Source organism: Mastigoproctus giganteus, chromosome 9 (assembly GCF_048544385.1).
Source record: "Mastigoproctus giganteus isolate SK-2022 chromosome 9, ASM4854438v1, whole genome shotgun sequence".
Classification (NCBI taxonomy): domain Eukaryota; kingdom Metazoa; phylum Arthropoda; class Arachnida; order Uropygi; family Thelyphonidae; genus Mastigoproctus; species Mastigoproctus giganteus.
The window spans coordinates 51,184,626-51,198,179 of NC_143583.1; the positions used below are offsets into that span (position 1 = coordinate 51,184,626).

The 13,554-nt window shown below is 36.7% G+C and overlaps 1 protein-coding gene across 5 annotated transcripts in view; it reads left to right on the forward strand.

The window, feature by feature from the left end:
• LOC150080216 (histone-lysine N-methyltransferase 2C-like) overlaps nucleotides 1-13,554 on the forward strand; it is a 1,301,638-nt gene that overhangs the window by 271,815 nt on the left and 1,016,269 nt on the right. For all 5 annotated transcript variants that reach the window (XM_090381514.1, XM_090381519.1, XM_090381517.1 and 2 more), the window contains exon 15: nucleotides 2,118-2,160. In XM_090381514.1, the coding sequence (XP_090237640.1) occupies nucleotides 2,118-2,160 (43 nt within the window). The remainder of the gene's footprint in view (nucleotides 1-2,117; nucleotides 2,161-13,554) is intronic.

The following is a 13,554-nucleotide window of genomic DNA, read 5'->3' on the forward strand; positions in this document are numbered from 1 at the left end:
TTCAGGCTGTTGGTGATGCGGGTGTAGCGTCTGGGTAGCCGTAGTGGCTCACTCCCGAGCACATTTATTGCTTGCTGGGTAGTGGACGTCCCATTGCATAGAATTTTAAAAATCTCTGAGACCACTGTAGTCATCTTTACAAAAGAAAAACCCTTCCCTTTACCCCTGATGGTAGTTACATCATTGAGTAAATCCCACAGCAGTACATTGTGATCACTGCCACTTTGTGGTTCCTTTATCTGCAGATTCTTATGCATGAATAATCACTGCTGATAATAAGAATATTATTTCCTCTAGTTGCCTCTCGAACATGCTGCTGTAGAAAACAGTCATCCAATAAATCCACAAAAGTCTTGCTAGTGTGCAAGTGACCAATATACAAGTTCCAGTCTTTATCTGGGAAGTTAAAATCCTTCATTAGAAGACGATCTGATTTACTGGCTCACTCTATTTCTCTGTACAGTTGCTTGTTGTACTCATCAGAGTCATTAGACCCATAACACACTCCTACTCTCAACTTTGCTTTCCCCAGCGTATATCACAGTAAACTGACTCAACACTGCACTGTCCACCCATGTCAACTGGATGCACTTCCTTAGATTTTGTTTCTTAACTAACAGCATCACCCCCTCCTCCCCTTCTATCCTGTCTCTCTTTTCTGTACATATTGTACTCCCCAAATTCCAGTTCTGAATTTCTTATCTCTGTGTGGCACTGCGTCTCTGATATCCAAACAATATATGTCTTTATGTCTTCACCAGCACCTCAAATTCATTAAATTTATTTACTATACTCCTAGCATTGGTGTACCTGCAAGTATATATGCACCTGTTTTTACTCTTAGTTACCTGTTCTTACCTTTACTTTAACACAAACCATGTAGTTACTTGGTCCATGATGACTCTCAGCAGTCCTTGATATCCCCAACGCCTCACTTTACAGGCTGCTGCTCATTCCAGTAGAAGCAGTGCAAAAATCACTTTCACATCTGCCTGGGGCTACTTTTAATCTTTTAGTCTGTGAATTCCCCCAAGCTAGCAGTTTTCCGACCCCACCTTACACTGCCTCGATAGCATCAGCAAATATTCTTGCACCCTTTCTATTTAATTGTATCCCATCCCCCTGGTGCCTCCGTAGCCAGTTGGGAAGGAGCAGCAGTGCGTAGCACGCGCTTCTTGATCAGACCGGGGTTCGAGCCCGTCACCACCAAATACTGAGGATGTGGAAAGGTCAGGGAATGACCACCGCATATCCCGGAGCAATATGGCCTTAGTTGCTAATGCTCCTAAAAACCAAATAACAAGTATCCCATCCCTCTAGAAACAATGTTTGACGTTAGCATGTTGTGCATGCACCCACCCATGCACACACACACACACACAGGTCTTTACAGAGTACTGTATGCATCCTAGACTTGTGGGGAACTCCTGTGGCCACTAGTCAATATATACACTTCACATTATCGCTCTCCCTCTTGCCATCTATATAGAAGAAAGTTTCCATCATAATGTTTACTGTTTTGATTTTATCTTTGTTTTATGTATGTTTTTTTTAGGTATGTTTGTGTATATGTCAAGCACCTGTTATCTTCATAATTTCTGTACTTCCTTTTATTTTCCATGAAATTTTATATTTGGGTCTTTTAGAAAGATTTGTTATGCCTTCCCAAATTTCATTAAAATTAGACACAGAAATCTGGAAATTATTTTTTTTTTTACATAATTTAACACTAAGTGTTTTCGTATATATTGTAGCTGAAAAACATTACATTTGTTTCATTTCGCTGATTGGAAAAAAAAAATATTGATTTCAGCACTGTACAATGAAAGTATCAATTTAAATTTCAGGAGGAAATAAGTAAAGTTGATTGTATATTACATTGTGAGGTACATGCCTTGGAGTGAAAAGAATTATTGATCTCTTTTATATTGTTAATTATTAATTAATTGGTAACAGTCTAATTAGTTACTTTTCACTTGTATTAATTAAAAGAAAAATAATTGAACACACCTGAAATGTAATGCACAGTGTCTATGCTTTACTCAACTTTATTTTATTTTTATAACTATATATATATATATATATATATATATATGCATATATTTTTCTATTTTTAGAATGCAATTTCCAAAATTGGACAAGGTGAATCTCTTCTAAAAGGTATAATTTTTAATTTTGATGATATACTATATATACCCATTTTTTAAAAGATAAATGAATAATAATGAAAAAAGACTTTATGGATAAGTTGTGGTTCATCTTATTCCTTCTGGAGTATTTTTTATAAAATTTAACTGGTAGAATCTTGAGGACTGTCAGTAATGAACACTACTTTTTTCAAGAAAAGGGTGAACAGAAAGTGTACGTGGAAGAGCCCAAACGATTAACAACTATGAAATCGACTTCATCCTCACTAACAGAAGATATATCGTGAAAGATGTAACTGTCCTGAACAAGATAAATGTTGGAAGTGATCACAGAATGGTAAGATGCACACTTGATATAGATGTAAGAAAAGAAAGGAAAAAAACTGACTCGAGTAAATAATACGAAGGTCTTTGAGATAACAGAAGAGGAGAAAAAAACAGCATGTACTGGAACTTAAGAACAAGTTTGAGCTTCTGCAGACTGCTCAGGACCAAGATATCGACAAGGAATATTGCAACTTTCTGAAAGTGAGAAAGCCCAAGAAACCTATAGGTAAAATGAAATCCAAAGAATAAAAAATTAGTCAAGAAACACTTGTCATGATGAACCGAATACAACAAATGAAGAGTAAGATAAACACTGACAAGGAGAAAATTAGAGTATATTGAGTTATGCAAAGCCATTAGAAAGAGACTCAGAGAGGACATAAGAAGATTTAACACAAGAAAAGTAGAACAAGCATTAAGGGAAAACAGGACTTAAATCAGCAGCCATGAGCAGTAATACAGAAAGACTGATAGTGAAACTGAAGAATAGCGATGGTGTACTTATAAATATCAGAAGACTATTATAGAGCAGTGGTGCGCAAACTGTGGGGTGCAACCCTCAGAGGGATCGCGTGATAAATTAAAGGAGTTGCGGAAATTTTAAAATAAATTTATTTAATTTATTTTTTGTGTACATAAAAGCTAAAAACTTGTTGTTAAAATTACTTTTTCAATACTGTTGGTGTACAGGCCTTGCTACTCAAACTAAGTCTGAGATACGAATGAACCCTTCTGCCTACCACAACTGGAATATGCCTTAATTTGCTCACTGGCTATGGACACACAAAAAGCAGCTGACTAGTGCAACTTCTCAGTATGTATTAATATTTCTCAGTTCTTAATCTTTTATGGTAGTCCCTTTAGCTCTTAATTCATGCTTCCTACAGCACAAATTCTCAACTTGCCTGTACTGTCTTGCCTAAAGGCCAGAGGAGCGAATGTACGGTAGCAGTAAAGTACATCGCGAGTGTGTTGCATGCATATTTTATTCTGCTTCGTAATTTGGTGCATTCTCCTTGCTGCAATAAAAATTATTTCAATTATGTATGGAAAAAAGTACTTCAATGATTTAAGAACCATTCCTCTGTCCAGAGACAGTCTCGCGGCTTATTACCGTTGTCGGACAACATAATTCTATTTATTAAATCGATTGAGAGAAAGTCCAATTTTTGCAATGCAGTTAGATGAATCCAAAGATATTTCAAACCTTGCTGGACTTACTGTATATGTTGGATAATGCTACGAAGGGGATATTTTGGAGGATTTTCTATTTTGCAAAGCTTTGGAAGGAAGAATGACAGGCCAGAAGATTTTTGATGTTATAAATATTTTCTTTCAAACAGATAATCTAATGTGGAACAACTGTTTTGCGATTTGTACTGATGGCGGCATTAATAGGAGAAAATAAAGGTTTAAAAGGCAAAGTAAAGGAAATTGCTCCAAATATAGTTTTTAATCATACATAGGGAAGTATTAGTAGTGAAGGAAATGCAAACTAATTTGCACAAATTTTGTAAGATGCAGCAAGTGTGATCAACTTTATTAAAAGTAGAAGCTTAAATAGCGGACTTTTCACTATACTTTGTAAAGAAATAGGATCCACTTATGAAACACTTGTGAAATACAACTTGTGAAAAATTTTAGCTTTCTCTTGGAGATGAGTATCTACGTATTTATGTGAAGTTTGTTTCTCAAAATTATCAGCTCTCAAAGCAAAAAATCAGTCCAGAATTGATCCAGATTTATTTATGTGGGGTAGTTGTCCAGTAGTAAAGTTGCGATGTCTTTTTGGCCTCAAACATGAAGTTTTATTGTTTTTATCAGATACAGATCAGAACCTTGCTCATTTGTTTACAATTTAAAAATGGCTTGGGAAACTTAGCTACCTTGTTGATATATTTGAAAAACTTAATGATTTAAATTTAAGTGTTCAAAGACAGGGAACAAATATATTAATACTCAGAAGCTTTCAAAAATAAACTTGAACTTTGGAAAACTGAATTTGATCATAATAATACTGAAGTGTTCCCACGTTTTCTGATTTTGTTAACAGCGGTATTATTGACATTTTACAATTTGGAGGCAATGATATCTCCTATCACTAACAATGCTAATTAAGAATTTTTCCAAATTTAATGTATCTCCAGAAAAAAAAAGTTGTATTGGATTCATCATCCCTTTGCTTTTGTAATTTCTTCATTTCCTGAAATTGCCATTCAGCAAAAAGGAAGATCTTATCGACCTGTCGTCTGAAGAAGCATTACGTGCTCGTTTCTAGACTACAACTTGTGAAAAGTTTTGGCTTTCTCTTCGAGATGAGTGTTTACGTATTTATGTGAGGTTTATTTCTCAAAATTAACAGCTATAAAAGCAAAACATCGTTCCAGATTTATTTATTTTTTATTTTTTAATTTTATTTATTTATTTTTAGGAGCATTAGCAACTAAGGCCATATTGCTCCGGGGATATGCAGTGGTCATGGTCATTCCCTGACCTTTCTGCATCCTCCATATTTGGTGGTCATGGGCTCGAACCCTGGACTAATCAAGAAGCGTGTGCTATGCACTGCTGCTCCTGCCCACCTGGCTACGGAGGTGCCCATTGATCCAGAAGATGACATGAGATTAGCAATTTCAAATATTGTGTACAAATATGGACCAAATGTTATCAGTTATCCAAACTCATCCTTCTCATTAATTGTTTTGTTTTGTAATTGTTCATTTTTTATTGTTTTGTAATCTTAATTTAAGGATAAGAATTTGATTTGTTGTTTTTGCTGTATTCTGTTGTGGTTAAGTTTCTGGAGTTTTATTAATATTTTTATTATTAGCCCTATGGTGCAAGGAAGCCTGAGGCTTATGCTTCACCAGCCAAAAAAAATTCCTGAGTTACCGAGAGAGAGAGAGAGAGAGAGAGAGAGAGAGAGAGAGAGAGAGAGAGAGAGAGAGAGAGAGATGTAGAAAGGAATCACCAAGAAAAGAATGATGATATCCAGCTCAGGATCCTTGGCACACCCAGGGTCCTAAGCTGGATTTCATCATTCGTCTCTTTCTTTCTGTTATGTGGGAGAAGCAAAGCGTTCCTCTGGCTGAAATATCGTGACCTGTTTCCCGAGCATGTTCGGCTATGGCTGAGCTTCCATAATTAGCCGTCTTGATGGCTCTATCATGTTCACTTAGGCGATCACACAATGGAGCATTGATTGTTGACAGAACTAGTGGTTTCTGGAACCGGAAGTGGCTAGAATGTTTACGGATAAGTTTGTCCAGAACTATAGTATTAATCGGGATAAGGGCTGCCGCATTCATCCACTTTTTGAGTCCCTCATTTTAGGTAGGGATGAGCGATATGACCCGAGTCATTTCCAGTTCCCGTGTAAGGGAAGTTAGTGGACATGTGTCTTAGTGGATGTCATGGACCTGCTGGGATATATGTAGGTATATATAACCATACAAATAAATTAGAATAAGGATAAAAATAAAATAATGCCAGCAGTATGGCAAGACAAGAGCGAAAAAATTCGAAATTAAATCTGTTTTGAAATGAAATCAAAACTCCAGAAACTTAACCACAACAAAAAATATTGCAGCAGAAACTCCTTAAAATAATTTAGAAAATCTAAATGTACGAATAATAATTCATTGAGTTTTAAAAGCCAATTAAATAGAAATTTAACGGTGCCCCCTCTGACGGGCACCAGGTCCAAATTTGTGAAATATCACCAACAGAGATGTAAACCACTACAATAAAACAAAACCAAAATAAACCAAAAATAGACTGACCATTATGCCCCATCTCCACAGAGGACCACAAGGCCAATAATGGTCAGGGAATCGTTGCGTTTCGAACGCTAGACAAATTGCCGCAAAGGAGAATCGATCGAAAGATCAGTCTGCCACCCGATACTCAGATCAAACCACCAATGCAGAAGATTTGAACAGCGGTGGTCCTGATGCAGAGAGAATTAAAAAATAGAACAGCTACGAGCACTCCAGTGCAAAGTCACACAACTGACGAAAGTAATCTTAACCAGTTTATATAGACGAATAATGAACTATGGATGGCAGCACAGGTGCAGCTTAGCAATTCGCCCACTACTATCATGTGATATAATTATACATAGAATTGAATAATTATATGTTTAAATTTGAATAATTAACGTTTAAATATAGTTGGAAACAGTCTTTCATATGTATGCTGTACACGTTTTATTTTTATTATGAAAGATTCCATTTGCAACTATATTTAAATGTTATTCAAATATATGTATAATTATAGGTAGGTGTGTGTGTGTGTGTGTGTATATATATATATATATATATATATATATATATTATGGATAACCCGTAACCATCTCAGCTGATGAAGGCAGCTGTTGCTGCTGAAAGCTATTGTATAGTGGTGTTAAGTGATCTCAGTCTTTAAATTTAAAATTTTTAATCAGTGATTTCATATTATCGTAATATACACTTTTCTTTTATTTTACTCTATTTTAGTTTTTGCTTTAATTATATTATAATGCAGTTTTCAAGAATTTATTTTATTTTATAGTGTTTTATTGTAAATAAAGTTATATATGCAGTTTTGAGTCAGTGGTTAGTTGCATCAAAAATTAATTTTTATCGAATTCCTGACTCCGGAAGCCTCTTTAATGAATTTAATAAAGCGAGTCACGAGCGAAATAAGATTGCATGCCACTGCTATAGGAAAATTATACAAGGAGCGTTATACATACATCTTCTCCACTGATGCCAGCAGTGGAGAAGATGGATTTACACATACGACACACTCGATATTCTTTCTGATGAGGTAGAACGTGTGTTGAGGAAAATGAAGAATCAGAAAGCCCAGGGGGAAGATGAAGTTACTGCAAAGTTGTTGAAATTGGGAGGAAGAGACATGACACAAAAACTGGCAAGACTCTTCACAAAATGCATTAGAAAAGTGTGACACCTAAGGAGTGGAATAATGCAATCATAGTTTTGCTACATAAGAAAGGAAATAAATTGGAAATTATAGACCAATTAGCTTGTTATTCCACATCTAAAAGTTGTTCACAAGGGTCATTACTAACAGATTAGAAAGGATACTTGATGAGAATCAACCAAAAGATCAAGGTAGCTTTAGGACAGGGTTCTCAACTATGGATCACCTTCATGTAATATCACAACTAATGGAGAAAGCAAATGAATATAAAAAACTATTATGCCTGGCATTAGTGGATTATGAAAAGGCATTTGACTCCATACAGCATAAGGCAATGTTTTCGGCACATGGATACCCCATATATTATGATTTTGAAGAAAATATATGAGAACTCTACCTCCTTTATTAGACTAGACAAAGACAGTAGCAAATTTAAAATTGAGAAAGGAGTTTGACAAGGAGACACAATATCTCCGAAGTTGTTTACTGATGCCCTTGAGGAAGCTTTCAGAAGATTAGACTGGTCACAGAAAGGAGTCAATGTGAATGGAGAGTACCTAAACCATTTACGATTTGCAAATGACATTGTGGTCATAAGCCATGATCCCAAAGAATTAGAGGAAAATCTCAATCAGTTATGCACAGTTAGTAAGGATTTTGGACTAAAGATGAATATGGCTAAAACAAAAGTAATGATGAACAATTAGGCCACAGAAAGGGATATAATCATTGAAGGAGCAGTAGTTGAAAAGGTGGATTCATATACTTATCTGGGACAAGTCATTAGCTGTAATATTATGCCTGGCATTTGTGGATAAATGTGATAAATGACTGGAAGTCAAGAGAAGAATAAATTTTGGAAGGATAGCATTCAGGAAATATAGTCACATACTGAGGAGCAATATCCCAAAATAATGAACCAATGTATACTCCCCTCATTGAAGGAGCAGTAGTTGAAAAGGTGGATTCATATACTTATCTGGGACAAGTCATTAGCTGTAATATTATGCCTGGCATTTGTGGATAAATGTGATAAATGACTGGAAGTCAAGAGAAGAATAAATTTTGGAAGGATAGCATTCAGGAAATATAGTCACATACTGAGGAGCAATATCCCAAAATAATGAACCAATGTATACTCCCCACGATGACTTGTTGAAGTGAAACGTGCACTCAACAAAAGAATGGAAGAGAAGCTGAGAACTACACAGCAAAGAATGGAATGAATTATATTGGTAATCAGACTGTTAGATAAGAAGAGAAACACATGGATTAGGCAGCAAACTCAAGTAAAGGACATTCTTATCAAAACTAAAGAACTAAAATGGTCTTGGGCATATGAGCAATATGGCCTTAGTTGCTAATGCTCCTAAAAACCAAATAACAACAACAAAATATTCGTACCATTGAAAGGCAACTACGACGTTCCATCAGTAAGTTAGAGATGTGGACACTGCAGAATGGATGTCGTTTATCAGAACAAAAAAAAAAACAATTGCAGTTCACTTCTGCAAAAATGCAAGCTGCATCTAGAATCGGAAATCGGGTTAAAGAACCATCTGATCCCATTCACCAGTAATCTTCATTTCCTAAGTTTAATGTTGGACACCAAACTCAATTTTGTTTCACGTATAACTTATCAAACTGTGTGAAGAAACTTCACATGCTCAGGTCCATTTTTGCCGTGATGTGGGATGCTAACAGATATTTTTTTACATCTATATCATGTCTAGATTGTGGCGCTGTTGTCTGACTCTGCATCAAAAAGCACTCTGGCCAGACTTAACACTGTTCAACACAGTGCCCTTTGCATTGCTCCAGGGGAATTTAGAATGTTCCCTGTCCAGAGTCTTTATGTAGAGGCATATGAGCCGCCACTTCACCTTAGAAGGAAAATGCTGCTCCTCAATTATGCAGCCAAACTTCAAAACCTTCCAGCCCATCCCGTTCTACTGTTACTTTTAACCCAAGAATGGACAGCATTCTATAGCAGCTAACTGACTGAAATAGACCTACTGGTATTAGACTAAAAAACTTTCAAGCGACTGATGTACTTGGTCTGTGAGTCTCCCTTACCGTGATACCTATTATCAACAATTGGGAAAGAAATCCTTGGCAGATGAAAGTGTTAACTATATATAGGCCATTGTTTAAAAACACTCTGCTGCTGGTGCTGCTGTCTTTTCTTCTTTTACAGTCTCCATTTCACTATCAGTTGAATGTAGCAATTATGCTGCAGAATTATATGCAAAAATTGCCTTAGAAAATATTAACACTTTCCACAATGTTAGCAGTGTATTATTATACACTGATTCCATGAGTGCAGTTGTCTGCATCGGACGATAAATTTTCAATATCACAACCCTTATCATAAAATAAATACTTTACTTTTTTAAACCACTTGCAGAATAAAAATCATTCAGTGAGGTTTTGCTAGATTCCAGGGCACCCTGCTGTCACAGGTAATGAGAGAGAGAGAGAGCGCAGGCAGCCAAATAACCAAACGGTACAACACCAACAAATTACCATATATAGATTAGTTGAAGCATATAAAAACTGTATGCATTTTTGGCATTCATGGCGAGCAGACATGCCTATTGGAGCTCTTTATAGTAACAGCAAAGTATAGATAAGAGGGGATTAGAGTAGGATTAGGGAAGTAGAGCAGGATTTCAAAGGTTATCTAGTATGTTATCAAGTTTATTTTGATAAGTTTTTTTCCTGTAATAGTTTGGTTTTTTTTAATATTGTTAATATTATAAATATAATATTTTGAAAGTTTCTTTTATTAATAATTAGTAAATTTTACAATGGTTATTACAAGATCTGCCTTGAACATTTTGTCAGACGGGACCACGACTCATACGGAAATGGCTGATGCTGGTTTCCTGGTGAGTCACGATTTTATCCTTTTCAGAACCTGTGGCATGTATTCCAAGGTCGACCCATTGGATAATCCTAATTCACTTGGAGGAGTGCACCAATCTTAAGTTAAAATTTATTGCAATGCTCGAACAATGAGTCACTGAAAAAAAAATGGGTGGTTGCCCTCAAGAATAATGTAACTGGGAGCTCATCAGGGACTCAAGACTCTAGCAACCTACAAAGCGATGCACTCCTGATTCGGGCCCCAGAACAAAATAACCAAGTGCAGACGACTCTGGTTAAAAGGACTTAGTTCTATTAGGAGACTCCATTGTCAGAGAATTGGGAAATATTTTTTGTAATAAGGATAGGTGGGCTAGAACCAGAGTATGTCTGCTTGGAGCAACTGTTAATGATGTTACCAACAGATTTTCAGATTTTAAGGGGGGTAAAGAGAATATTATTATTCATGTGGGGACTAATGACATTAAGCATACACGATCTGACGATTTGTTAGACAAATATAGGACCATGCTGAAGAAATGCCGCTGGTTAGATCACAATGTCTGTGTGTCTGCAATTCTGCCCAGAAGGGATTATATGCTTGAAAGCTTTGTGGATTAACTCAAGACTTGAAGGACTCTGCAAGACTTTTGGGGAAAATTTCTATCAGCTTGGCCCGCACTTGTAGTAGAAAGAATCTGTTTTGTAGTGACGGGATATATTTAAACAACGGTGACATAAGAGTTTTTGCCAGCATTATTGAAGATACCTTAAAGGTTCAAGGAAACTTCTAGTTTGGGGGGGACAAGCATAATATAGATACACGTTTCTCTGATAATATTGATCAAAGTAACACTTTCACGTACCTCAAGAGTTCTTGGTTGTTACCTACCGCAACAGAGCATTAGCATTAGTAGAGGCACATGATGCAAGAAAGCAAGCTTCTACAGCATCAGACAAAAAAAAAAAAAAAAAAAAAAAAAACCCTTCCCATTTTACTGATCCATTCATTCCAAATATTTGTCTAGTTCTGCCTTGAATTTATTAAAGGTATCAACTGGAAGTTTGTTCCAGCAATCAATTACTTGCTGGCTAAAGGCAAACTTCCACACATCTATTCTACAACTGTCTTTCCTCAGTTTGAATCTGTGCCCCCTCAGGTTTGTAATCTGAGCAAGAGGAAGAAACCCTTCAGCATTGAGTCTGCTCAATCCATTCAAAGCCTTATTGAATCATACCTCAATGAGATCGCCTCACAGGTGCCTAGTCTCCAGAAGCTGCAATTTGCAGAACACCTGTTTATTCCCTTCACCGGTCTTGTTGTTGCCCTTCTCTGTACTCTTTCTGGCAACTCTACATCTTCCTAAAATGAGGCTTCCAGACCTGTATCCAGTACTCAAGGTGTGGCCTGAGCATTGCCTTATATAAGGGGATAATCACCTCTTTTTCCCTGCTCGCAAAATTCTTGTATATCATTGACAAGACCCTATGACCTACTCTGGCAGCCTCTCTGCACTTCTCAGAAAACTTCATATCCGAATGCAGAATTACCACAAGGTCTCTTTCATTCTCCACTACCCTGAGTTTAACTCCACCCAGTTGGTAGATTTCTCTGAGGTTACTGCTACCCATATGCAGTACTTTTGCAGTTGTCAATGTTAAACTTCAGTTGCCACTTCTCAGCCCATCTACCCAACTTTTCCAGATCCTGTTGCAGCAGCATACTGTCATTACTGTTATTAACAACCCTGTTATTAACATATTAGCAAGATTTTGAGGGCAGAAACGTTTCAAATGAGCAGGCAACTAATGGTAGGGAAGCAAGCTCAAATAACTAAGGGGTGTGTCAGGGTAGTTAACTATATGAGAACAGTAAGTCTTAATTGTTTATACAGTAACATCAGAAGTGTGGTCAATAAAATGAGTGAATTCAAACTTGGTTAGGACAAGTAACACTGACATAATAGGGATTAAAGAAACGTGGTGCCCCCCCCACCCCGAGATGATGAGTTTCAGTATGGTATGTATAATGTATTTAGGAAGGATAGGGAAGATAGAAGAGGTGGTGGGGTCATACTTCTTAACAAAAGCAGCCTGTGGGCAATGAAAGCTTTCCCGGCTTCAGACGTTTTGCATGGTGTAAGATAGTTGGATGCAAAGGTATAATGAGAGTGGGAGTAATCTACAGACCAGGTGATTGTAAAGATTATGATGAGAGCCTCTGCATGCAAATGGAATGGGCAAGTAGGTGTGAATGTCTTATTATGGGTGATTTTAATTTGCCTCTAATTGATTGGAGCAAATGAGAAGGAAACTCTACATGGGTGACTAAATTTTTAAATCAGCTAGATGATTGCTATTTGTATCAACATGTCATGGAAAGTACTAGGGAAAAAGAATACTCTAGACATCATCATCACCCATGAACCAGATGACATAATAGGGCTGACAGTACAGGAACCAGTACCATGAAGTGATCACGGAGTTCTATGGTGGACGATGAAGAGAGAAGTAGCAGTAGTTAAAGGCAAAGGAATGGGTTATAATTTCAGGAAAGGAAATTACGACAGCTTAAGATGCTACTATTAACTAGATAGATATCTCACAGAGAGCAAATACAATTGAATTACGGTATACCTTTAAAACAGTAATCACAGAAGCCTTGAATGCTTATATACCATTAAAAAAAATACTCCACGAGGAAGATTCCAAGTTGGATGAATAATGAAGTCGCCAGATTACTTGAGCAGAAAAAGATGGCATGGAAAAGATACAAAGCAATAAAAAGTACTGAAGCCTGTAACATCTATGAATTGATGTGTAATAGTGCTACAGAAAAGGTTAGGCTGGAAAAGCAGATTATGAGAAATCGCTGGCAAAGAGAGCAGAGGAGAGGCTCTATTTGCCAGATCTATTCTTTGTAAAACCTTGTCTTTGCATTTATATGCAAAGAAGAGAAAGACAAACTAGATCGGACCCTTGTGTAATGGATGTGGGATAGTATTTGAAGTTGCAGATGAACTCAACATTGATATTTACAGAAGAAAAACCCTTTAGTACAATGAGAAATTATGGGAGTGAAGTTGAAAACAATGTAATTAATGATGTTGAAATTTCACATGTTAATTTAATGAAAAAACTTTCGAGCCTAAGGGCCAATAAGGCTCCTGGGTTTGATAGCATATAGCCTATGATCTTAAGGTAGGTAGCAATTGAGTGCATTGAAGCTAATTATGAGAGCATCACTAGAGTGGCACCTCCATAGCCAGGTGGGAAGGAGCAGCAG